The 25,828-nt window shown below is 34.2% G+C and overlaps 1 protein-coding gene across 1 annotated transcript in view; it reads right to left on the reverse strand.

Moving 5' to 3' along the window:
- CADPS2 (calcium dependent secretion activator 2) overlaps positions 1 to 25,828 on the reverse strand; it is a gene marked incomplete in the record, with an annotated part of 181,291 nt that overhangs the window by 46,169 nt on the left and 109,294 nt on the right. The window contains 4 exon segments of the mRNA XM_072401573.1: positions 3,968 to 4,087; positions 4,878 to 5,019; positions 8,664 to 8,820; positions 13,795 to 13,898. Of these exon segments, the coding sequence (XP_072257674.1) occupies positions 3,968 to 4,087; positions 4,878 to 5,019; positions 8,664 to 8,820; positions 13,795 to 13,898 (523 nt within the window).

A 25,828-nucleotide genomic window follows, 5' to 3' on the forward strand; every position in this document is an offset into this window, starting at 1 on the left:
AATGCCCCAGTTGCACCATTATAACAGAAGTAGTAAAAACAACAGAAATACAGTAATGAACTATTTCAACATGAATTTATATTTTCAGGGTCTGTAAAAAAGAAAATAACCTTTATTTATAGATTTTTTTTTATTGGCAATGAAATCATTTTCTTTATTTCTGTTTTAATACTTACGCAAACATTTCAAAAGTTACATAAAAGTAAAGGTAGGAAAATTAGTCCACTTTTTTGGGGACACTGCTACAAAAAATACTTGGGTGTGTTAAGGTTGCTTAACTCATATAAGCAGATTATTATTGTTTTATTTATTTTTATTTTTTGCATAGTTTGTTTTATTTTGATTTCTCTATTAGTTTATTTCTTACAATTCTTACAATATTTTTCGATTTTTTTTAATTTTTTTTTTATTTTTATCAGTCATTCTTAAAAAGGTGCGTTAATGTTTTACCCTATTATTTTCAAATAAACCACCAGCAATTTGTGTTTGTATTATTATAACAACTACAACATTTGTCTCAAGAGGATCTGCAATTACGGCAGCATGCCAACAATCCCCATGTTACAAGCCACCATGTGTGCAAGCTGAGAAACCAATCCCTTGTAGCAGACTTCCAGCAGAAGATGATATTACAAATGCTTTTATGCAGATGTATAGGGGCCCAATACATTCTAGTAAAACAACAAATGTGCCCAATAATCCCCACAGGACCAAATATTACTATGCCTCACAACAGCTCTACCTTTACAGTTAATTAGCACAATCAGAATAAGTAGCAAAAAATGTTAATGTTTAAAATGTAGTATAGTATTTATTTTGTATAATAATTCAACAGAAAATCTCTTCTGGACCTATACTGTGTGAACATGTGGAACCAAGTTATCTATACGACTTCCTAAACTCCTTCCAGAACTATATATGTGCACAAGCATCAGTGACTCCATAGGTATGGAAGATAACGTTTCACTAACAGGCAAAAAACTAGAATTTTTTTAAGCAAAACCTCAATATTAACAATATGTCTGTCACAAAAAATGCACTTTAGAAGTTTTTCAGGAAAGTGGTAGCATTTAAAAGGGAAGGTATAATAATATACATATATACCTTCCCTTTTAAATGACTGATGCTTACAATAAAAACAAACCAGACCACTTTCCACATTTTTTTATGGATTATACTTATTTTAGGTCAGGGACAAAAATTGAAATCATGACACATCAATGCAACAAGCATTTATAATAAGGCGATAAATGGTATTACCCATGCTGCTAATATGACAGGGGCAATTTAAGCAACTGTCTTTAATAAAACTCCATTTGTTCCACCATTTTATCAATCTTTTTGTTCTATTAGCAATTAATCTCTAGCAATTTAATAGAAATATTGAGCCATTAAAAATCTTATGTGTAGCTCATGAATAATACTGTGACTGCCAGTGGTTAAATTTCCCTGTAGCAAAATACTTATATCATTTTTGTAGCTTTTACTGTACAAGAAAAACGTTACTGGAATCCCCCAGAATGCTATAATCCCATCATACCAAATGTTTTCAGAAGCTAATAAAACAAATTTTGTTCTTTTTATTGCACTAATACAGTGTGACCACCTTAAAAGTCCAAGATTTTAGGCAAATACAGTTTGAAGAAAATTAATTACAAAACCATTACTAAACAGGGAAATTAAACTAACAAAAGTTTTCAGATAAATTTAGTTCTGTAAACCTCCACATGCTCATCTTCGTTTTCTCACGTTCTGCAACATTTCCACTAAGAATGTTTATGACATTCGTTATGTGATGTTTGAATTTTCATAGAGTATGCTTTGTCCTAAACATATCCCATAATGGGGCAATGGCGGGGGAATGCAGAGGCCAGAGAACTGGATCATGACAACCTACGTCTGAATAAATTATTCAGAAAATCCTGAACATCAAGGCTTTAATATAGTGCGGCACCTTCATGCTGGAAAATTGGGGTTGGCTACATGGCTGATATATATAGTATAGCAAAGATCTCTAGCATATCTAGTAGGTATTTCAAGCTGGTGGCCTAGCAATCAGATTGTGTATAGGACCACATCACATATAAACTTTTGAAAAATCATGAACTGTGTATTTACCACATGCCGATTTCTGAGCTTCACATTTGAACATTGTAACTACAATGTTCACGTCGCGCCAGGAGCGCAAATATGCCTCCTATTATGTCTTGAAAGTACTTCCCTACTGGTCTCTCACTGCAGTGGTCCCTAATGCAGGCACTTGAACTGCATTATGGTAGGGATATGTGAGGGATAGTGTGTATAAGTTTCAAATGTTACACATACACTGCAATTATCATCAGTGAAAATGGATTTTGGTTTGCAAATTCCATAGGGCTGTTAATTACAATGCTGTTTTTTTTTTTTTGGGATACACAGGTTCTGAATTTTTAAAAAATCATAAATGTACAATATTGATTAGGTAAATACAATCATTACCCAAATGTCTAATATGGCATATTATTATGTCCAACATCTACTATGTCCAGCATCTCTTTCTATTCCATACTCTGAAGGGCTCTCCAGGACTACCTTGCTCTAAATTTTGCTCTTGCATGCTACAGAATAGTCTTTTTGGATATCAGGTTTTCCACCTGACCTTCCACAACCTTTTGATCGTTGCTTCCTTTTTTTCTTCTGCGTTGTCTCATTTAAACGTTTTTAAAATTCATCACTAAGGATAGGGTCAGACCTGCACTGAAATCAGGTAATCCCACACAGCTCCTGGCAGGTGACACCTTGACAGCCACTCCCACACCCAGCATGTGACAGTGAAAGACAGTGCAAGGTGCTGAACTATTCACTGCTTTCACCAACAATTGTTTTGGACTGTTGCAGGTAGACATTGCATGTGGCTTCCTCCCAAAGTCAGCAATTCAGCCTGCAGTGGTAACCGCACCACAACCTTAATGCGCCTGTTGGAATGTAGCCTAAGCCTGCCGCATTCTCTGTTTGCATGAGTAAGTTAACTTTGTTAATAATTTTTCTTTCTTGAGACCAACTCACATCTTCAATGAAAATCACTATATATAGTTTATATTCATTATCTTACCAATATAGCTCTGCTAGCACTCTTCAGTTCCTAGTCAACAAGCAATAGTAATAAAATAAAATACAATAGCTTGTTAGAGTCTATTGTCCTGATTTATTAAAGCTCTATAAGGCTGGAGAGGATGCACTTTCATCAGTGAAGCTGGGTGATCCAGGAAACCTGGACTAGATTTTCTAAATCTCTTTCAATTCTGGACCAGATCCATTTCAGGTTTGCTGGATTTATTCCAAGTTTGCTGGATTACCCAGCTTCACTGATAAAAGTGCATCCTCTACAGTCTTGGAGAGCCTTAATAAATCAGCCCCCTAGGAGTCTGATTTATTAAAGCTTTCCAAGATTGGAGAGGGTACACTTTCATCAGTGAAGCTGGGTAATCCAGCAAACTTGGAATGAATCTGGTCCAGGTTTGAAAGTCTTTGCTAACAAATAGCAATCAACTTTTAAGAAATTCGTTCCAGGTTTGCTGGTCACCCAGCTTCACTAAAGTGTATCCTCTTCAGCTTGGGAGTTTCAATAAATCAGACCCTATGAAAAAAAGTAAATACTTTTTTTGCCTTGTCCATCAGGTGTACCCAGCTTGAACTAAATAAAAGTTGTAGCATAAACCCTTGCAGCTATTATGTTCTATAAGTGGTTCACTTAGATTTTAGAAAATGTATACTTTACCTATTAGGAATCATAACATATACATCCAGGATCTGCATAGTGACTAGCCATAAATGTTCTGTTCATGTCAACCTAAACTTGGACCAAGTGCTACAGAAAACATGAGCAGCAAACATGGCACAAAAACACAAGCATGCAGAAAACAGCACTTCACCTCACTAAAAGTCACAAGTTAAGACATGCAGAATAACCATGCTCATGTGTACACACGTGGATTCATATAAAGAAGTCATCCAGGAAGGTGGAGTAAAACTAGGTATCTGTGGAAGGTTAAGAGTCAGGCTTGGAACTTTTGGGAGAGGTACACTAGGAAGACTGTTGGTGATGCTTCTGTAAAAAAAATCTTCTTGTTAAACAAAACATTCCACATATTTGCCCTTTCAGATAAAATCTATTTAAAACTTTGAATCTGTTTCTTTTTTATTAAAATATACGCTATCACCATAAGCTAAAACAGCACTTCTAGCTTTGAATTGTGTAAGAATAGAAAAAAAACCTCTTTCATGGATTGTTTACTTATCTATCCCCACTGGGGAGATTGCCTTTATTGTCCAGTCTCAGTGACAGGTGTCATGGGGAGGACAACACTCTAATGGGGAAATGTTTCTCCTTTTTTTGACAGTAAAGAAAGTGAGGGAAGACCTCTGCAAACATGACATTTCAAGCAATAAAAGGATGATATAATATAACTTCCCTACTTTAACTAAAAACTAACAAAATAAAAGTTTGGCAGAAAGCGGAGTTTTGGCTTTAAATGAGATGCACCATCTAAAACTTCCCATTTCAAACACATTGTTGGTACTGATCTAGGTAAGTGATTTAGGCCAAAGCTTTAAAACTCTTGTCCCCTGTGAGTACTCCTGGTTACATACATGACTAAAACCTGAGAGTAAATTTTTGATTGAGAAGACTGCACAAAGGATTCAAAGAAATTCTACAATACAGACACTGCCATCTTGTACAGTCTACAAGTGGCTCTGCACATAAGGCATTTGGATACAATTTTAGTAAATGCGTATTTATATCACTAAAAAAAAAAAAAAATATATATATATATATATATATATATATATATATATATATGACATGATACAACTGCATGCAAAATCATACAACTTACTTTACTGGCTGCCATGTTTCTTGCTCAAAACCTTTGTGAATAGACTGTGCGATTGAAGACTCCATGAGATCAATATAGCGAATCACCAGTGGCACGAAACTTTCTTGAACATGTTTATGAAATTTGCCATTGCATAACAAAGCTTTGAAACAAGAACAGAATGTATTAAAGATAAGGAATAAACATTTATGTTTCTCCTACTGATGAAATATGATACTCTGGTTTACACGTAACACTTGTAAAACCTGGAGAAAATTTGATCTACTCATTTGAAAGAATTCCCCCCAAAAATATATTATAAAGCGACAGAAAAGTACAGCCCAGTGGGATTTCCACTTCTTCATTTCCTAATGAGTTTTTTGATAATGAGAGTTGACTTTGCCAGTCATTCTGCGCTCTATTATGTCTAATTTGACTCCACTTCACTCTCCCTGATAATTATTAACACTAGCCTTTTTATCCTCATGAGACCTCATTTAAGTTTCTGATTTTTTTTCTCCCTTCACGAGGGGCAAAGTACTGAAAAACAGAAATCATTTACTATTTGAAGCGAACATTTATGACTTGTTAGGCAAAGCCAGCTATATTTATAGGATAATCTGGGGCATTCTAGCTGCCAGCATTAATGCTCTATCTGTGTGAAAAGGCTGTTAATTAAAGAACAAACAATGTGTATCTTTCACTTGGGAATTGTCTCACAGCGGACTGGTCATTTGCCATTTACAAGATTCTATTTCACAGATTAAGAGATGCATTGTCACAAAAGCATGTTCTCATCTTGAGTACAAAATACTGAGATTTGACAGCTTATACCTAGCTTCAACTAAGTCACTTCAGTAAAAAAAATTTTTTGGGATTTTACAAAAAGCTGCAACAAATCCAGTCTAACCTCATTTATGACATTTATTTTAAAGATTTATTTTTTGCACTTTTGAACTAACTAGAGAGCTGGGGCTACAGGGGCTGAACCTCAACTCTTTAGCCTAAAAAGCAAAAATATTCCCAGATTTTAATCATTGACCTGATTGATAGACTGTGCAGCCCAACTTGAAAATATGCATACAGATTATAAAGAAAGGTGCCTTCAGTATTTATTGGTTATTATTTGTCAAAAGCTATGAGAAGTATTAAAGTCCCTCTTTACATTTCAGTGAATCAGCTGCCTCGGAGACTTGCCCCATGCAATGCTGCTCCTATGTTCATATATAATTACAAATTAGGCATAGACATGAGCTTCAAACCTAAAACATCACAGATTCGTACTATCAGGCACACAGAGAAAATACTGCATTAGATTAACTAAGTGCAGCTCTGTTGGATGACAAAACGTGCACAACTTGAAATTTTTAATATAGATATCATTGTCTATGATGCCACCGAATATTGGCTTAGGTCAAAAACATGCATACTGGTAGCACGCAGTAGGAAATGTTTTCAGGTATTGATATTTTATACTAGTTTTAAAGAGTCCAATATTAGATTTTACAATAAAGGCAGTGCTTTTTTGAAGAATGTAAATAAAATGTAACTAGCTCTAAAGAAAAGCTAGAATTTATTGAATAGTCCAAAATGTGTAAAGATTAAAACAAAATATTAAAATCGATACATCCTTATCCCAAACTATAATATTTATATACATACACACATACACATTATGTACGACATCGACTAATAGAATTTTAGTTTATTGTTGCCAACACCTATCATGTTTCTAAGTATAATGAATTCTATAGCTTTTGCAAATGGCATATAGTATCTAATGAGCTAGTTTTCTCAATTAAGTCTTGCAAGTAATCAATGTACTCTACTGTATACCCTAATAATGGCTTTATAAAAGAAAAATGAACTGATCAGATATAAGGAAACATAGGTTTTCATAGGTCAGGGTAGTTTTATTTGCTATTAATTTCTTATTTCTCCTGTTACACTAAAAAATGTCTGCACATAGTGCACTGACATGAAGGTAATTAGATCACTAGCCCAAGATTAGGTACAAAAGGTTCTTTACAACCTCTGACAAAATAAGGAGGAACTTTAACATTACTACATTAACCTCTATTACACTGAAAGAGAAAATGAGACTGGCTAAACATGTCTGCTATAATCATGTTCTGAAAAAAAAAATATAACAGATGAATTGTAAGACTAATAAATATTCCTGGGTTGCACTATTTGAATTCCAATAATGCAAGTAATAAAACAAAAAAATATAAAGTAAATACACAAATACATTTTTTTGTAGCGAAACATTATTTAAAGGTTACACTTCTACTGGAACAAATACATCTTATTAGTTATACATGCTAAACGGATTCATTTGGATTCTATGTAAAATACTCTTACAATATGTTAAAATTTAACACATAAACACATACAGTATAAATTATACCCAGAAACTTTTCTGCAATTACCTCTCCATACTGATTTTCAGTAACTTTGGACCTTGGGGAATCAACTAACAAGAAATTCAGCTGTTGAAAAGCTAAAGTGCTTTGTTGATATTTATACGTGTTTTCTGAACAGCTGGCTGCTGCCATAACTGTCTACAGTCAATTTATCACTTCCAACCTTTACTTGTACAGTAGGAGTACAGATATTTCTCAAGACTGCTCTGACATTAGGCGTGTGTTGACCCTACTCTCACTTCCTTACTGCTAACCCTGACCTTGTCATGTAGAGAACTCACTTTGGGCCACACATTTACAAACTGGAGCTGTAACCCATGCATTATTTGTTCCAAAGACTATATATTAAAGAAAAGTCAGCCAGAATGTGGAATTAAAGTAAAAAGACTTTTCTTGAAGCATGCCATAAAATTTTAAAAATACATTGTGGCCAGGCTAGGGTGAGGTTTTTAATTTACTCACTAATAAGAACAAGATTTGGGTTTGTCACTACCATAGGTATATGAATTGTAATTCATAATGCACTGCATGGCCTGAAACATGGGCAAAAAGAAGGGCCAACAACTAGAGTTTTCAAAATAACCAGAGTTTTCAAAATAAACAGCCCCTACATAATAAAAGGGTGGGAGGGGGGTGCACAGAGCAGCCATAGTTTTTAGTTAATTGATATCTGTTATAGGAATGCATACGGGAATACTCAGGGTCAGCGAGATAACTGTACTTTAATTCTGACTACTAATTCTTTAACCAGCAAAATTCTCCAGCCATACAATTCTTTAGACTTTTTCGTTATTACTGTAATATTTTGTATTCCATTTTATTTTGTGGTTGTGTGCAGTCTGTCAACAGTTAGGTTCTGTTTACAAATGCAGTTTATATAGAAGTAATTCCGTTTCTCCTGTTAAACACTTTTGTTATGGGAATATGTTTCTTTCTCTCTAGAAGTATGTGTTATCTGTGATACCAGAAACATTTGTACTCATGCTGTTGCTTGCATTTCAATCTCTGATTTATTCAAGCCATTCCAAGCACCAATGGTATGTTAATGGTGTATTTAACTAACTTGCTTTAGTGAGATGTATTTTTTGTTGTATAAATGCATTTTGGGTATAGACTTTAGGATGATGTGGTTGCAGCTTTATAATTTTAATCTGTTCAATATTTAGGAACTGTAGCTTGTACACATTAGCTGCTGTCCGTAAATATATATATATATATATATATATATATATATATATATATATATATATATAAATTTATTTATCAATTGGTGCATGTTTAGCAAAAGTTTTCAAAACCGTACATAAATGTGTGTAAATCCATTACCTAGTAAATACTGAATGATTTGAAGTAATAATAATAATTTAAAATAAACACTTACAGTCAGTCCTGAGAAAGTTGTTTAGCAGTTGAAATAGAGGAAAGCTCTGCCAGGAATCTTGAGGTTGTGCTTCTAGTGCAGAGTTCATATCAACAGAAAACAGTGACCAAAATATCTCAGCATGCTCCGCTATTAGATCTGGCCACCAGGAAAAGGCCTATGCATAGATAAAGCAACAAATGTTACCAGCAAAACTGTAATTTTTTTACTCATATACAGGGATAGAAAATGGTCATGTTTAGCCAATATGAAATAAGACTGTGTTGCAAAACAGTTTTTAAGTTTATCCCTAATAGGCAAAGCCCACAGAAAGTTAAAATTTGAGATTATAATTAGTTTTGGTCTAAATAGTTGTATATAAAATACATGTCACCTGTTGGAATGAGAATTACCAATCCCAGTTCCCATTGATCTAAATTTTTGTCTATAAGCCAAAACAATGATGTTTACTATTCCTGATGCATTCTCCGAAACGTATATCTAAAGCCTATAGACTCAACAGGAAGTAAGAGATATCAATCCGGTATAAGAAAGTTACCGCCCATCATGGGAAAAAGTGTCCTCATTGGAAGATTTCCCCCTCTACTGATAAAAAAGTAAACAGGCAACACCTAACACTACCCTGTAAGATGTACCTTTTATCCTGAATGCAGCCTAAAAACTTAATGCACTTCAGCAAAATGGCAGCTACATATAATTGACAACCAAAGGTACAAGGTTCACTGTAAGCTTACCCAGTGAAAGGGAAGAATAGATGCTTTCTGAAAACATGTTTTGCCCTATTTCACTGGTAATATGACCCTTCTTCGTAAGGAACCAAAGCTCCAATTTTAGAAATGCTTGCAGGCAGGTCATTATTGCAGAAAGGGACAGGCAATGTCTCTTCTGCAACAATGTGTCTTACCTGCCTGATCACTCTGGGTTGCTGGCGATAAAGCTGAGCTGTGCATGCAAAGCATCAGCTTTGGTTGCCAGCGAAACCCAGCTATCTTGGCTTCCCTTGCATGTGCCAGAAAAACACATCTACCTTGGCTTCCCTTGCATGTGCCATAAAAATCCAGCTATCCTGGCTTCTCTTGCATGTGCCATAAAATTCCAGCTATCCTGGCTTCCCTTGCATGTGCCAGAGAAACATAGCTATATCCTGGCTTCTCTTGCATGTGCCATAAAAATCCAGCTATCCTGGCTTCCCTTGCATGTGCCAGAAAAACCTAGCTATCCTGGCTTCTCTTGCATGTGCCAGGGATGAATGAATTTGCGCACTCATGCACAGGAGTTACATCATCCTGCCATGGCTGAAAAACACAAGGAAGATAGCAGCGCCCTGCAATAGACCATGGATAGGTGAATCGCATAATTTTAGTTCTGCTTTAAGCAATCCCAGATTTCTATTATTTAGCTGCACACAGACCTAGTAAATCTATTAGGCTTAGTGTAATCTTTGTAATTTGACCAGTTAAAATCTTCTGTAGTTTGTGGGTTGTAGAAGAGTATTGCTCACTTGGACTTATATCATAAGGCACATTTTTACTTTAAAATGTAAAAGTGACAACCATTTGATCTAAAATGAATTTAAACTATTTGTAAAAATTTACAAGAAATATGTTGGTTTAGGGCTACATTCAACAGAGGCAGCTTTTACATATGTTTCCTGATGTCTAAGACCTCTGTGTTTAACTTTTTAGATATGTCCACTTTATTTGTTGGTAAACTAGCAATAAAACGGAGTTTATTTTAAATTGTTGACTTTTTATACTTTTAGCCAAAGATTGTTTGCATTCCAAGTACTTTAAGGTGGATATATTTTGTGTTGTTAAAAAAGGTGGAAACTGGTGTTCTCTTGAATTTAGTAAAACAGTCCTGCTGTATAAAAACAAAAGTTTAGACTCTTTGTACAGTGCAGATCAGGAATGTATGAGTTTAATGCAATTCCTAATAATAATGTATGCTCGGTGCATAACTTAACACCACAGAAAATATTGATACAATAAGATAATTATGCACAACAGATGCTAACATCCAAATCAGCAGATGTGCTACAATACACCACACCTATAGGGTGATATGCTTTGCATTGTATGTTACTTAACTACGCAAGAGAGGATATTATGTTGAAGTGGGAAAAATTCTAGTTTTCGAATTTGTTGAAAATATTTTTTTTGAAAAACCTTAATTGCAATAATAAAATTAACTTGTACCCAGAACATGCATACTATATTACTTACATAGTATGAGCAGGACTCAATTTCTGTATCTGTAAGCATGGTGAAAAAATTATTTTTCAGAGTTCACAACACAATTACTGAAAGCTTGGCTATTACTGTTTTTACTTAGTCTTTTTACCAGAATCTGGGCAGGCTGCCAGTGAGCAAACCAGTAGATTTTTCTAGGTGGTCAGAAACCAACTTAAACCAGACTCTAGAGCCATTGTTGTGATTTTTGAGAATGAATAATTTCACAAAAAAAGCAACTGGAGAGGTTACCGGTGGCTTGGTTTAAAGCTCATTTACTGATTGTTAAGAGCATGTTAATTGTTTATTATCCATATTCTAGGCACATGTGCACTTGAAGTATTTTCCCACTTTGATGTTTAACTACTGTCACACTACTGGTGTGTCTCAATGTATAATTAATAATTGTGTTTTTTTTTTTAAACATAAATGACAACACAGATGGGAAAATAAAGATGCATTACTTATAAAGATGTGTTCTGTGTAACAACAATTATTTGTTAGATAGTTAAAATATTTAATATACACTGCCTGGTCAAACAAACCCTCAAGCCTGTCAGGGAGTGTTATGATCTGGGGTTGCTTCAGTTGGTCAGGTCTAAGTTTGGCAATGCTATATGTCCAAAAAACGGAGGTCAGCTATTACCTGAATATACTGACCAGGGTTTCATAGGATTCTTCCCCGATGGCATGGACATATTTCAGGATGACACTGCCATGACTTATTAGGCTCAGATTGTGAAGGAACATTTAAGACTTCATTTTTCAAATAAAGATTACCACCAGTGAGTCCAGACTTTATTCAAATCTTTGGGATGTGCTGGGGAAGACTTTACACAATGATCCGACTTTTCCACCAAAGCATTATAAGATTTTGGCTAAAAACTAATGCAATTCTAAACAAATCAATGTTACAACATTGCGTATGCTAACTGTAATCATACTATGAAAGTATCAATTGGGAAGGCACCCCAAGTGTGGTACATTTTTTGGACAGACAGTGTATATTATATTTACTATTTTAACTTTTAATTTAGAGCTTTGCCTGGAGTAAAGCTTTATTTAAAATACAACCTTGAATTACTTACCTCTTTACCCTATTGAAATTCCACAAAAATGTTGCAAAACAAAAAAAAAAAGATTTTAAAATAATTATATCAGTAGAAATGCCATACAAAAAAGAAAAAATACAACATATAAACAGCTGGATAATCACAGGTAACCCTAAAGCTGGATTTGCACCAACAGAAGCCCAAAACTGTTTACTGTTTTAATGCATGCTGTAAAGCAATGCTTACTGGATTTGATGTGAATAGGACCCTAATTTTGTTCCAAATGTGACCCTATTTATTTAATGTCTGGGGGGTCATTAAAACCTTGACCATACAACCAGACAAGCATTCTGAGGTTTTAGCATCTATTAATGTACTTAAATGAGTGTTTGTTTTTAAATATACTGCAAATAATAATTTAATACTTAGCAAAACAAATGTGAGAAATACAACATAGTTAACTTACTGCTGTCCAATTATTATTCTGCTTCAATAAGAACACTATTTTAATAACTAGGTAGCCTTATATCATTTAATAGTTTTTTTTTTAATAATAATAAAAATATTACAATATTATAATATTGAGACTGCTTGCAGAGAAAATGTGTATACACACTTTCTCTAATGTCTGTGGACCACTCTCTGGTGGACTGCCCTTGGAGCAAAACTAGGATGTCTGACTCCAAATATTCCTTGCTAGCAAACCATAGGACTAAACCTGTCATTTTCTTTTAAAAATATTTTGGAGCGTTAAAAACGGCAGGTGCGAACAAACCCTAAAGCCATGACCGGAGTATAAACAACTAGAGTATATACCTTATACAGTAGCCACAATGTAAAAACCAATCACACAGTCAGTTGGGTTCCTCAGTAGCACTGTGCAGTGTGATCACAGGGTTAGAAGAGAACTCTTAAGTATGTTGCAGTTCAAGTTCAACAACTTTAAATTTATCCTATGGATATGGATGGATATGGAAATGGATAACCTAACAGGACAATCCTTGTAATCCCTAAGAACACTGCTTACACCTCAGTACCCAGCTGAAATGCATACATATTGCACAGTGGTTGCAATTGTGGTTTCACGAAGTACATACAAAGACATTTTTCCATTCATATTTTACTTTCTTGCTAGATGAATTTTGAGATTGCAGTGAAAGAACCAAGGGCCTTCTAATTTTAAATTATTTTATCATATCCAGTTAATTTACTGTACAACAACCATGTAGAGTATATTGTATACAAACACTATTTGTTAGCATTGTTGCTTCTCTTACACTATCACTCTAAACTTAAGCAACATTGAAATTTTTTTCACAACTTTTCCAACCTGCCCATCCACCTTTCTTACAGACTTTGATGTTCTCAAAGTATCTTGTGCTATTGCTTACACATAGCAAAAACAAAATGTCAATTGTCTGTGCTATAGGAATATATTTTTCAGTGTTGAAATGTCCTGTTCATAAGTCTCTATATATACTCGTGTAAAACCTTTAATTCTCATAAATTCTTAGCTTGTAAAAAAAAAAAACAAAAAAAACACCATGATAAACCAATGGTTTTTCTTAAGAACATTTTCTCCTGGGGTTTATTTTCATATTTAAGAGACAGATGTTTCTGAAATATAAAATAAAATTCAAGGAACAGTTCACACATAGCAGATGCAGGGTAGAAAATTCATTTACATTGTGAATTAAACCAGATGTTATAAAGTACTGCATTTGTTCCAAGCAACACTTTCATCCTGTCCAGTAGCAGGTAGTTTACACTTTCAAAAAAACTTGTATTTCATTAGCTTTCTATTGAAAATGTTATTTACTTAAGAGAAAAACAAATGGATATTTTTACCTCTGAATGATGTTCTTCGTTTTGCTGAAGAACCTCAATGCATAGCTCAGCAAGGTGAATAACATCCTTTAGTTTTTTGGAAGGATCATCTTGATTTATAGATTCTAAAGAGTAACAAAAAAAAATACTTTCAGGTAAGTGACAATTCTTTGTGACTAAGTAAAAGCAACAATTATTTATATCTTATAAACAAATGAACAATGTACTCAAAGTCGTGCCGTTCACTTAGAAATACATGATTTGCCGAAGTCGTCCTTATTCGGACCCTTGTATACACAAACTGCTGACTGGTTATTCATTTCAGTGAGGGCGGACAAATACGGTGTCTGAAATGGTCTGAAATTGAGAATAGCCACATAATTGTTTACAGCCAGCAAAAGACTATTCCATTTACATGAATCGGCATATATTTAAGATATGGGTAATCCTCTCACTGAGGTACCTATTTACACTAAAAGTTCAACTTGATAGCAGCAGTATTTATTGACTATGCTCATACAATAACTGAGGATACCCAGTAAACATGTCTAACTTTGCTGCAAATCAAAGCTGCCACCTTCATCACATTTAGGGATGTGGAGGATATATGTCTGTGGTCACACCCCCATTACATTCAAGGATGTGGCAGAAAAAGTGTTCTTACACTTGGATGGTTATAGAAGTAGGCCCTCACAAGTATTTACCGATATGAAAGTATATTTTAACTTACACATGCATGTAATCTCAGGGTATGGATGTATGTTTAAGTTCACACCCCAATGACATTTAGTTGTGTGGAAGTATGTCTGTGCGTACACTTGCATTACATTTAGGGATACAGATATAAGCTCACACCTTTATTAAAATGAATGATATGGCCGTATGTCTGAAGTTACACCTGCATAACAGACTCTAATCAATGTGAAGCACTTGAGTTTGTTGCAATATATTTGCCATATAGACATAAGACTCCAAAGAGCACTGTAGATATTCTAGATGGTGACAATGGTAGCCTCTGTTTTGCTCCAGTTTTTGTACACTTAATGCAAACATGGGTAGTTCCAGCTACACCATCAACCTAATCAACTACTTTCTCCTCTTCAGGCTTATCCTCATGCAGGTCTGCCCCATGAGAGGCTTCAAGCACGGGCAACATTTGCAGTATCATTGTTACTTCTATGCCATATTACTGTATATTGCATCTTGTGAAATCAGTTACAGGGAATAAGCTGATTTTCTAAAAGCCAATGTACTAGTGCACAGAAAGTACTATCTACTATGAAGTACTATACACTATAAATCTACCATAAATTATAAATCTACTGAAAAATGTGCATTCTGCATATATCATCAATTTCTCACTATCATTCTGGCATATACTTTTCACTGAACATAACATTCACTTGTGCATTTTGTATCACATGCTCAGATTGAATTGCTAGGGTTTTTTACCTATAAAGAGAATCTTAATCAAGAATAAAGAAATGAAAAAATATGCTTTTTCTATACTTGAAAAATATTTCAAAAGAAATGTCAGAGGATTATTATTGAACAGCTTTTCTACCCAGAAATGTTCAATTTTTCCAAGGTCAGTCATACAAAGCTTTATATACACTTCATCCTCTTTTGCTGCTTGTTCCTCATCATGTGCTATAATAGTGCAAAACTACATTTTTATTAACAGAATACACTCTGGTTATCCACAAGTACAACATGTAATATATAGGAAGCAAGGGGTATTTGCTATATGCCATTTTTGCAACACATAAGATTTAAAAACCATTTTAGGAGTAGAGGCTTGGAATGCTCATACAAAGTAATGTTTAGAAAGGAAATAATAAATTGTGCATGAAAAACAGCACATTTTTTAAAAGCATTTACTCTGAGTTATATGTGGGCAGATACATAACCTATTTTATGAGTTAAAAGTACAGATGTAATGAATGAAAAGAGTTAAATGGTAAATCTCTTTACATACAAATATTACATATTGGCTGATCATTCTTGTAAAATATAAAATAAGAGTCTCCTTGATTTTTTGCATGGTTACAAAATTGCTTTACCCAGCTTCCTATGCCTGTCTGTTAGCCCTATAAATAGGTAGTATTTTTTAAACAGGATTCACCAATTCCTCAGTGAATTAAGTCAAGACATATTCATTCATCTATGTGTTAAACTAATATTAAGTGTCATGATGGGGAAGAGATATACTGATGAGCAATTGCATGAAGTAGTTTGCAGAAAGTAAAGTTCTTAATACTGATCTACTGAAAGAAGTGACATTAATCAGTTAAAAAAGAACGAAACGACTGTAAAACACTAAAAGGCATTAAAAATATTAACTAGGACAAAGCAAAAAGTTAACTGGGCATTAAAGGATAGTACTAGCAACTAATTGCAAATAACTATTGGGAGCTGAAATAAAAAACACACATTACAGTATAGAATAATGCTACCAATACAATAAAGAGCAAGAAAACACCATCATTTAAGAGACTATTTAACACAATCATGTTCACAGGCTAAATTATTATTAAAGAGGTTGGATAACTTCTTTGTAAATATCAGAAGAAGTAATTTTGAGTGCAGATAATTTAGTTGCAATATAGTGTACATACAAAAAGATGCTAACCAGGAATTTCAAATGAATGGTTTTGGTGAAGGAATTTGTGGGTTTTTCATCTATTTCTCTACCTAAACAAGTTCACAGATTTACCCTTCAGTGGTCATCAACTAATGCACAAGCTCCAAATATTCCTGAACTTATGTGGAATAGTCTGCAATATAAATTTTAGTAAAATGTCTGATTTAGTTTGTTTCTTGCAGCCTTAAACTTAAGAAGAGCTTCTAGAAGAACTGTAACATCCCTGATGCATGCATCTAGCACCCACCTTCCTTACTGTTCTCCCCAAACTCTCTTGTTGATTGAATTTAAGTTAAGGCATGCCAAAGTAAACACTGAAAGTTCAAAAGCTTTATAGGGCAAGTTTTTATATTAAGACAATCAGAACAATTAAAGAGTTAAATTTTGCAACCCAAACATATAAATATAACTTGTGCGACTTTAGAATTATTTAATTTTTTATGGCATCAATCTCTTTCCAAAAGCACAACAGTGGATGTGGTCCACTCCCCAGGCTGGCAAAAAGCAGGTGCACTGGAAGGAACCTTTGGGTATACTGCTCCCACCTAATAATGCTTGAATAGTCCTCAGGAGGGCCAGTAGCACAGGATCATTAAGGCATCTTATAAATCTCTCATCTAAGCAACCAGGCCAACATTCTTTTTAGCAGGATACGTTATACATTGAAATGCTGGGATCTTGTAGGCAATAGCATTACCTAATAATATACATATTTTCATGTAGATTAAACCAGGAGACCTGTGGGTTTTTAATGTGCACAAGCAGTACTCTCTGCATTAAAAGGTATGCTATTTAGCTGTTGGAGGCAAAGAAGGCATTAAATGAAATTAAATGTTTTTAAGAATCCATGATATCTATTTATTCCAGAACTATGCCCCAAAGAAAGATTTGAAGGATGAAGGAATATTGCAGAGACCACAAGGATGGGGATTTATACATGCCTATTAATTAAAAATCAGCTTCATCAGCAGTCTGTTCTGTATGATCCAGCCTGTTGTGTTCTGTTCCAAAGATCTATATATCTGAACATCTTATCCTATACTCATACTGTTATTTTAAAAATATCCACTTTTACTCCTATTTATCAGGTATTTACATAGAAATGTGTTTGACATAAGTTTCTTACAGCCTATTAAACTGTTTGAGGTACTAAAAGCAATGTTTCTATTTGTTAATATTTGTTAAAAAATTATCAGGATAAAAAGATAATGGACACATGGTGAGAGTTAATCTATTCAACTTCAGTTATTCAATAAACTTATAATTTACCAGCATATCTCGCTTAGCCACTTTGTGACCAGGCAATTAGAAAAACTTATTATTCAGAAAACAAAAACTAGTCACAGAGGTATCTGGCTGAAAATATATAGGCTAAGTAGATACAGGAACATATCAGTTATGACATTTTCTGAAACCTCCTGCGAATACGATGGCAAGGGTGCAAGGACAATATTATCTACACTTGAAGCAAGAAAGAAAATGAACACAAAAATGCAAAACAGAAAAAAGAAAAAGAACTAGAGATCCAGAATGGGACAGAAAAAAAGCACAGGAAGTAAAAAAAAAAGTTGTTACCCACAGAAATGAAGCAGATGTCAGCTGATATTTATATAGCATAATATATTCTGGGGACCAATTTATAATGCAGATTATACATTGTTATCCTCTCTGATGTACAGCACTGGGGTATGCACACTGAATTTATAAAATGCAGGCAGCAGTGTGAAGCCTGTGCTGCTCCATGACATTGTTTAACACAGCAGATAGCTCCTTGACTGGAGGAGAAACAGCCATTTGACTTTATTCTGTCTTTTTCCCTATTTATTCTTTTACAATTAGAGCGCAATGTGAAGCAGCACTTTTCTAGCTTTGGTGTCTCAAATCTAGCAGATAGCTAAGCACATTTCTAAAGTAAATGTTTAGGGACCATTTATAAAATAGTGAATATGACATTCTCCTGATTGAGAATCTTCCAGTTGCATGTGTTTCAGTAGCAATAATTCATTCTGCACAAGGGAATGTTTCAGTGAATGTCAGATTTGCTGCTTACCTCTATGAGTAAACTACATTGGTCTAAACTATGCCTATTTATTCAAATCCAAAGCCTGAAGCCTTTTCATTGCAACATGCTGATTAGACTGCCACATACAACCCCACCACTACTCTGTTTTTAACATGTCATATGCCAAGACATTTATCTTATTAGTTGCTAACTAATTATATTTTACAATTATTATTTTAGGTAAGGACAGATTAGTAATCCGTATGTTAGTTCTATATTTGTATCCGTAAATCTTCACCTCTGTAGTTCTGTAGCAGATGTGTGGTAAAATTATGTTTTGTGATTTTAATTGTGGCAGGGGAAAATAGGCAAACAGTCACAATTTAGCAGCACAATTACACAAAACTTAATCTCTTGCTTTGGTTTTAAAACTGACAAAAAGATTCATGCTACCTTTTTACATGCAAATTATTGACATGGAACTGTTTTTAAATTGTCCGGTTGTGTTAAAACTCATAGCAGTAATGAAGAGTAAAAATCCTATTGTACTGCGCATTACTATAGTGTACGAGTAAATCCAGCAGAAAACATATAGGAGCATACACAACCACACACATTTTATAATCAATATCATGAAAATTAAGAAAAAAAAAAAGGGGGAAAAAAAAAGGGGGAAAAAAAACAAAAAACACAGTAAGTTTGACACAGACAATTCAACACGCATGTTACCTGATTCCTTCTCTGCTGTAGCATGGGGAAAAATAATGCAATAAATAATAAATATAAAGAATCTTGAGGCAATATAATACAGAGAAAATATCTGTGTTGCAAAACAATAATTTTATCAACAATTTAAGGCAAAAGAACAAAAAATATTCAGGTAAAACGTAATTTTAGCAATATAAAGTTGAAACCTTTAAGAAAAAAAATGTAATAAAGTCATACCAGAAATCTGTTTTCAAATGTAACCATTATTTTTTAAATTTACCTTCTAATATTCCTAGTATACCTTCATGTTCCAAAAACATGTAGTTAGGTCAATCGACTTTCCCTCAAAAATTGTCTAGACTACATTAATGACATATGACATTGGACTGTGAGCCCCTTTTAGGGACAGTTAGTAACATGACAAACACTTTGTAAAGCGGCGCAAAATTTGTCAGTGCTATATAAATAAAGGTTACAAATAATAGTAGTGAGTGAAATCCTGGAGCAAATGGTACCTACTGCCATACCCTCATCTTCAGAAATTTATATTGAGGCAGGTATTCATAAAAATGTACCCCTCTTGCATGAACATCTTCCCACAGATAACATTTTCTAGTGTCCACTGTGCATACATAGGCAACATATTGAAGTTTAGAAAGGCATTTTTGGAAAACAGCTACAGTATGATCTCTGCGAACCTTTTCCATGCCAATCACAAAGCAATACCCTGCTCATTGTTTTGTTGACTGAGCATGCAGTTGTGTGTCACTGCCGAGATGTGGGTGGTACAAATTGTCCTTTCTTTGAATTTGGCAATGCTATTTTCCATTTATGGACCAGTGGAACTTTGTTGCAGTAAAGACATCTGTTAGTATGTCAATGTCACAAACATCCTACTTCAAACAGCAAAGTAAGGGCAATTCCCCAATAAGCCTTCATGGCTTATTGACTGAAACTGGCGTGTTCGAGATAAGAAAGATATATTGTAATTAAAATCACAGGCTACCTTTCACAGCTTTAAAGTTTTTCTTACTCCTCTACTGCAAAAACGAGTACACTATATTTAACCTAATTGTTTAAGATATAAATATTAAACCTGAAATGATCATTTTCCAATCTGTCAAACTGGGAGAATATATTTAATTCTTAAAAAAATTCAGAGCTCAGCATGTACCCCCCTAGAGATTTGTTTATTTTTAAAAAGATGTCCTTTATAAGTAAAGATATTTTATTAATGCAAATACTCTTACTAATATGTGTTAATGTTTTAAAAACCCTGCTTTATTTTTTAGTTTATAATTATACATAGTGACATCTACATTTGTCTTTTGCACATGTAGGATCTGCTTCTAAGAAAGGTTGACTTTTAACAATTCAAATTTAAGCCAGTCTTCAACTCAACTTTAACCTGCTAAAGTTAATTACTGTCTGGATTTTTGTCTAAAAGCGGTACATTGTCTTACATGAAAATTTTATTTAACATTGTAGGCCTTTAATTCTTCAAAAATCTGTTAAAACAAGGGTGCATAAATATATAAAAAATACTGAAACCTGTAATATAACTGTACAGTAGCATATATTATATATATATATACACACACATATAAATAATTATTACTTTGTATTGGATTCAATACAGTTATTTTGTATTGAATCCAATACATAATATTTGAAATTCCGGCCACGCTCCCTCGGACCCACCAACGTCACCAGGAACTGCTGGGGAACGTCAGCACTATCACTGGGGGAGAGAGCGAAGGAAGAGAAGGCGGCCAGAGGATTGGAATTGGACGGGCAGGAGACTGGAGGACGCCAGCAGGACACTGGAGGACGCCGGCAGGACCAGGTAAACCTTTTATTTTAAATTTTTTTAAGCTACCGCGAGTGTAGCTTGGGGTTACTGCTATTAGCTGTTTTTTTTACCCTGAGCCACATTCCGGGTTACCGCTCAGAAGGTTAATCTACATGTTATCTAGTTTAAAAACATAACAAGCTTATATAGTGCAAAAGTGGTATTAAAACTACTTAAAGGTAAATGCCACAATCATTTTTAAATACAGTTAGGTCCATAAATATTTAGACAGAGACATCTTTTTTCTAATTTTGGTTTTCTACATTACCACAATTAATTTTAAATGAAACAACTCAGATGGAGTTGAACTGCAGACTTTCAGCTTTAATTCAGTGGGTTGAACAAAAAGATTGCATAAAAATGTGAGGAACTAAAGCATTTTTTTTTAAAACAAACCCTTTATTTCAGGAACTTCATTTCAATTAGAAAAAAGCAACCCTTTACAAAGTTCATAGTCATGTCACTAGCTCTCCCTCAAAGGGGATCACAAGCTTAAGTCCCTACTATAGTCATTTGCCATTAAAGTAGTCTAAGGTCAATTTGGTGGGAAGCCAATTAAACTAACTGCATGTATTTGGAATACTGGAGTACCCGGAGGAAACCCACCCCAAACACAGGGAGAAACTGCAAGGAGATTGTGGGCTTGATTTATAAAAGCTCTCCAAGGCTGGATAGAATACAAATTCATCAGTGAAGCTGGGTGATGCTTCAAACTTGGAATGGATCTGGTCCAGGATTTAAAACATTTTCTAACAAACAGCAAATTTCTTTGAAGAACCCCATTCCAGGTTTGCTGGATCACCCAGCTTAACTAATGAAAGTGTATCTTTTACAGCCTTGAGGAGCTTTAATAAATCGGACCCATTGTCCTGGCCGAGATTCAAACATGGCCACTGTGCTGCCCCTTGTGTTTAATAAAAACACAATATGCTTTACTTTTAAGCAAATAGTAGCTCTGATTTTGAGAGAAGTCAATATCTACATACTAAATGTGTCTTTCTGGGTAATTTGAAGGGCCATTACCAGAAAACAAGGGAAATACCCTTCTTCAACAAAGTGCCTCTATTTGTACACTGACATTATGGCAGTTAATAATATTTAAAAAAATAACTTTATTTAGCAAAATGTAGAAGTGCTAGAGGGTACCATATGAGAGAAGTGGTTCTAGGATCTGGTAATACCGGTAAGTGCCAAGCCTTAATTGGACAAATGTTTAATTTGTAAGAGAAAGAGGTGAAGAAGAAGAAGAAAAGAAAAAAGAAGAAATGGAGGAAGAAGAATTAAGAAGGCTTTTTTTAGGGACTCTAAGTTTTAGCTGATAAAAGTTTGCATTATTAGTTTTAAAATTTTATATACACAATATAACAATGTTCATATTAATAAATTTGTGTATACAGTGTTACCATGTAGACTATTTTTTGTTTCTGTCAAAGCCTGAGGTTTTGTTGTTGTTTAAACAATCTTAAATGTGAGTGAAAGCATAACAAACATCTCCTTCCTGACGCGTTTTGCCCATTTGGGCTTCCTCTGTGAATTTGAAGAAATGAGTTTAAAGACTCAAACTAAGAGAAAAACAAAAAAACAAGTGTTCAAGTCATTTGCCGTAAGTGGTTACTTTTAAGTATTGTTATTAACTTTTCCCAAAAATAACTATGAAACCGTTCCTTTTACACATTATTTGAAGCTTTTTTCAAAATATAGCAATGATTACAACCAAAAGCACATTAAAACAAGAAGGAATATGGTTTCCACCTAATTGAACATTGTAGCATAAAATGATTTAGGGTATGTAAAGAAACTTACTGTTCAGGCTTAAGCTTGGATACACTGTGTTCTTAAAAGCAATTCATAATGATTTGGTGGGTTAGCTGGGTATTGAATTGGTTTGGTAACTAGTAAAAATGAAAATATAATATAAGGGTGCAAGCAAACTGAACTAAACAATCTACTTCAAAAATAAATAAAGAAGACTTACATCCTACGGCAACCACATCACAAAATATTCTGATATTGGAAGTGTTAAAAAAACTTGAAATTTGAAAGTAAGAATGGATTGTTATGTCTGAGGGATGCAAACCTCAGGTTTTGACAGAAACAAAAAATCATCTACATGGTAACACTGTATACATGGTTTTGTTATTGTGAACGTTATGGTATATTGTGTATATACAACTTTACAACTGATAAAGCAAACTTATCAGCTAAAACGTAGTCCCCATATAAAAAGCCTTCTTTATTCTTCTTCCTCCATTTCTTCTCTCTTTTCTTCTTCTTCACCTCTTTCTCTTACAAATGAAACATTTAAAGCAATAAGTACCTTTATTTGTTTAAAAATAACAATTTTGCAATAATCTATACAGCAGCACTCAGACTGCGAGACCATATACACATATATGTTGATGATATATTGGCATAGGGTACTGTAAATAGCAGAATTGTTCTCTTTATTTAAGAGATGTGCAGAGTGTTCAAAATAAATCCATAAACATCAAATATTATAGTAAATTATGATAAACTATCCACTGAGACATACCCCAGCAACACCTGTGATATAATATTGGTTTCCATAGTGATGCAATGGTCTTTTTGTTTTACCTAATTATCCCACTTTGATTTATTCCTGGTTATGACACAACAACCAGGAAAGATCTCATCTGCTAAACCAACATATGACAGCGAAGTCTACTTGCACTGTGTCAGTTTCAATATCAGTAGTCTATAATTAGAAAAAAAAAAAAAAAAAAAAAGATTGCTCCGCTCATTTTGAAAATTTTGCAAAATAAATATAATCTTTATTGATGTTTTTTATTTAGGATTTTACACTTACAGAATTGTCTGGTACTGAACCTCTACATCTCACTTATTTACCTCATTCATCTTACCTTACTTACCTCATCAACCAGATATTGAGCAACTTTAAAACACATTTTATTCATCCTAAACCTAGCAATAGAAATACAAGCTACTTTTTGTGAATATACATTTCTTCTTTGTTCTGTATAAAAGCTTTAAAATGTCTTGATGAAAAATGAATGCCATCAATATTAGGTTAGAGGGGTCTAAAGCAGCATTGATCAATTAAACGTTTTCATGATGATTTAAAAAGGGAAACCAATTAATTAATTTAAAAGTAAATCTGCATCAGGGAAAAAAAGGTTACTGCAGTCTGTGTTCAATCTAGAGATGTTCATGATCCAGTGCCAGTTCTCTCCTCTAGCATAGCTGTCAGCATTGTTGGGTCTCTTGATTGACTAGGACACTTATGGCGCAACAGCATGTTGCTCAGCATTTGGGCAACACATTACTACTAGTATGCATTTAGTTAACTTGGTTAATTATGTGTGTTCTCCTGTGACTTTTGTCTTCGTTTCCCTTCCTGCTTCTGCTGTTAGTGACTTTGGCTTAATCCAAACTACTTCTGTTCTGATGTCTGCAAGGACCCTTGGATTGTTCCAGGTTTTGAGACTACCTAATATTTTGGTACATTGTTCCACAGTTGCCTGCTTCAGGCCACAATCTAGGAGCTATCCAAAACAAAATCCATCACTTCTTGTGAGGTGTCTAGTAAACTCAGGTGGCTCCTTAAATTATACTGCCTGCTGTTTTAAGGCCTTTGGGGGGAAAGTCCTCTTTAGCCCTGATTGCCCCTGTGTAGTTAGTCCAAAAAATATTGTATATGTCCTAGAGACATGAAACTTAAATGTTATGCAACATATTCAGCCTGAAAGTTAACACACTTGGCACATAGTTTTTCAAGTGTTTTTTACCCTACAAAAAATGATGTTTAGGCACTGAAGTGCTGCTGTTATTAATAAAGAATCATTCACTAATGGTCTGCCTTTCAAATTCTTTTTGAAGTTTATTACCAGGAAAAACGTTAAACCAGATCTAGTAAGTAGAGTGAATGATCTATGTATTGTATTCAAACCCCACATTTTGTAAACATAATAATTATTGTGAGAGCAGGTATGTTGTCCTGCAAAAAAAAAAAAAAAAAAACCCACACCTTTCACATGGTTTTTCTTGACCACTTTCTTCCTTTAATTAGCATAGGAAGTTACAGTATTGTACAGTATTATACATTAACTGTTTAGTCTTTCTTGAGATAAATCCAATCTCAAAATAACTTCCCTTTCCCAAAAAAAAAGGCCTTTTTTGTAATTGTTTAAGCATTGAATTTCTAAGAACGTTGAGAACCAAAAAGTTTTCTGCAAGGACTGTTTGGCCTCCAGATTACAGTGGTATATTGATTCATCAACCATGACCAGTCACTCAAAATGACACACAATTAACCTGATGGTGTCTACTTGATATCGTTTCTCATTTGCATTTAAAAATTTGGGCACCCAGTTTTCTAACAGGTCCTGCAGAAACACCTGCTTATAAATGATAATTCCAACAAATCCCATGGGTATATCTAGTGTCTCTGTAATTGTTATAACTTATAGTTGCTGATAAACCGAAATGTTATAAAAATAATCAATGGCAGAGTTGCAGACTTCCCAGACCTTGAAGCATCAAATATGGACCAGAAAATCTGAAAGACTGGCATACCACGACGGACACCAATCACTCAGTGTTTACATCATACATTCCAGGATTTCCTTTAGAATTTTCCTCTTCTGAAAAAAAAGCTGCATGACAGCTCAAAGGTCAAAACTTGAAAATTCCAGAATGGTTTTATTAATGATTTGAAACAAATTCTAAAATAGTGCTATGGTTCTGTAAATTAGAACTTTACAATATAAAATATTTTTCAGCAACAATGTCAATATTGGGCTCAAATTTTGGGTAGTGGGTAAGGCTAAAACTTTTAATTATTACCTTGGATATGGTACCAGAGTCCTAT

This window comes from Pyxicephalus adspersus, chromosome 2 (assembly GCF_032062135.1).
Source record: "Pyxicephalus adspersus chromosome 2, UCB_Pads_2.0, whole genome shotgun sequence".
Taxonomy (NCBI): Eukaryota; Metazoa; Chordata; class Amphibia; order Anura; family Pyxicephalidae; genus Pyxicephalus; species Pyxicephalus adspersus.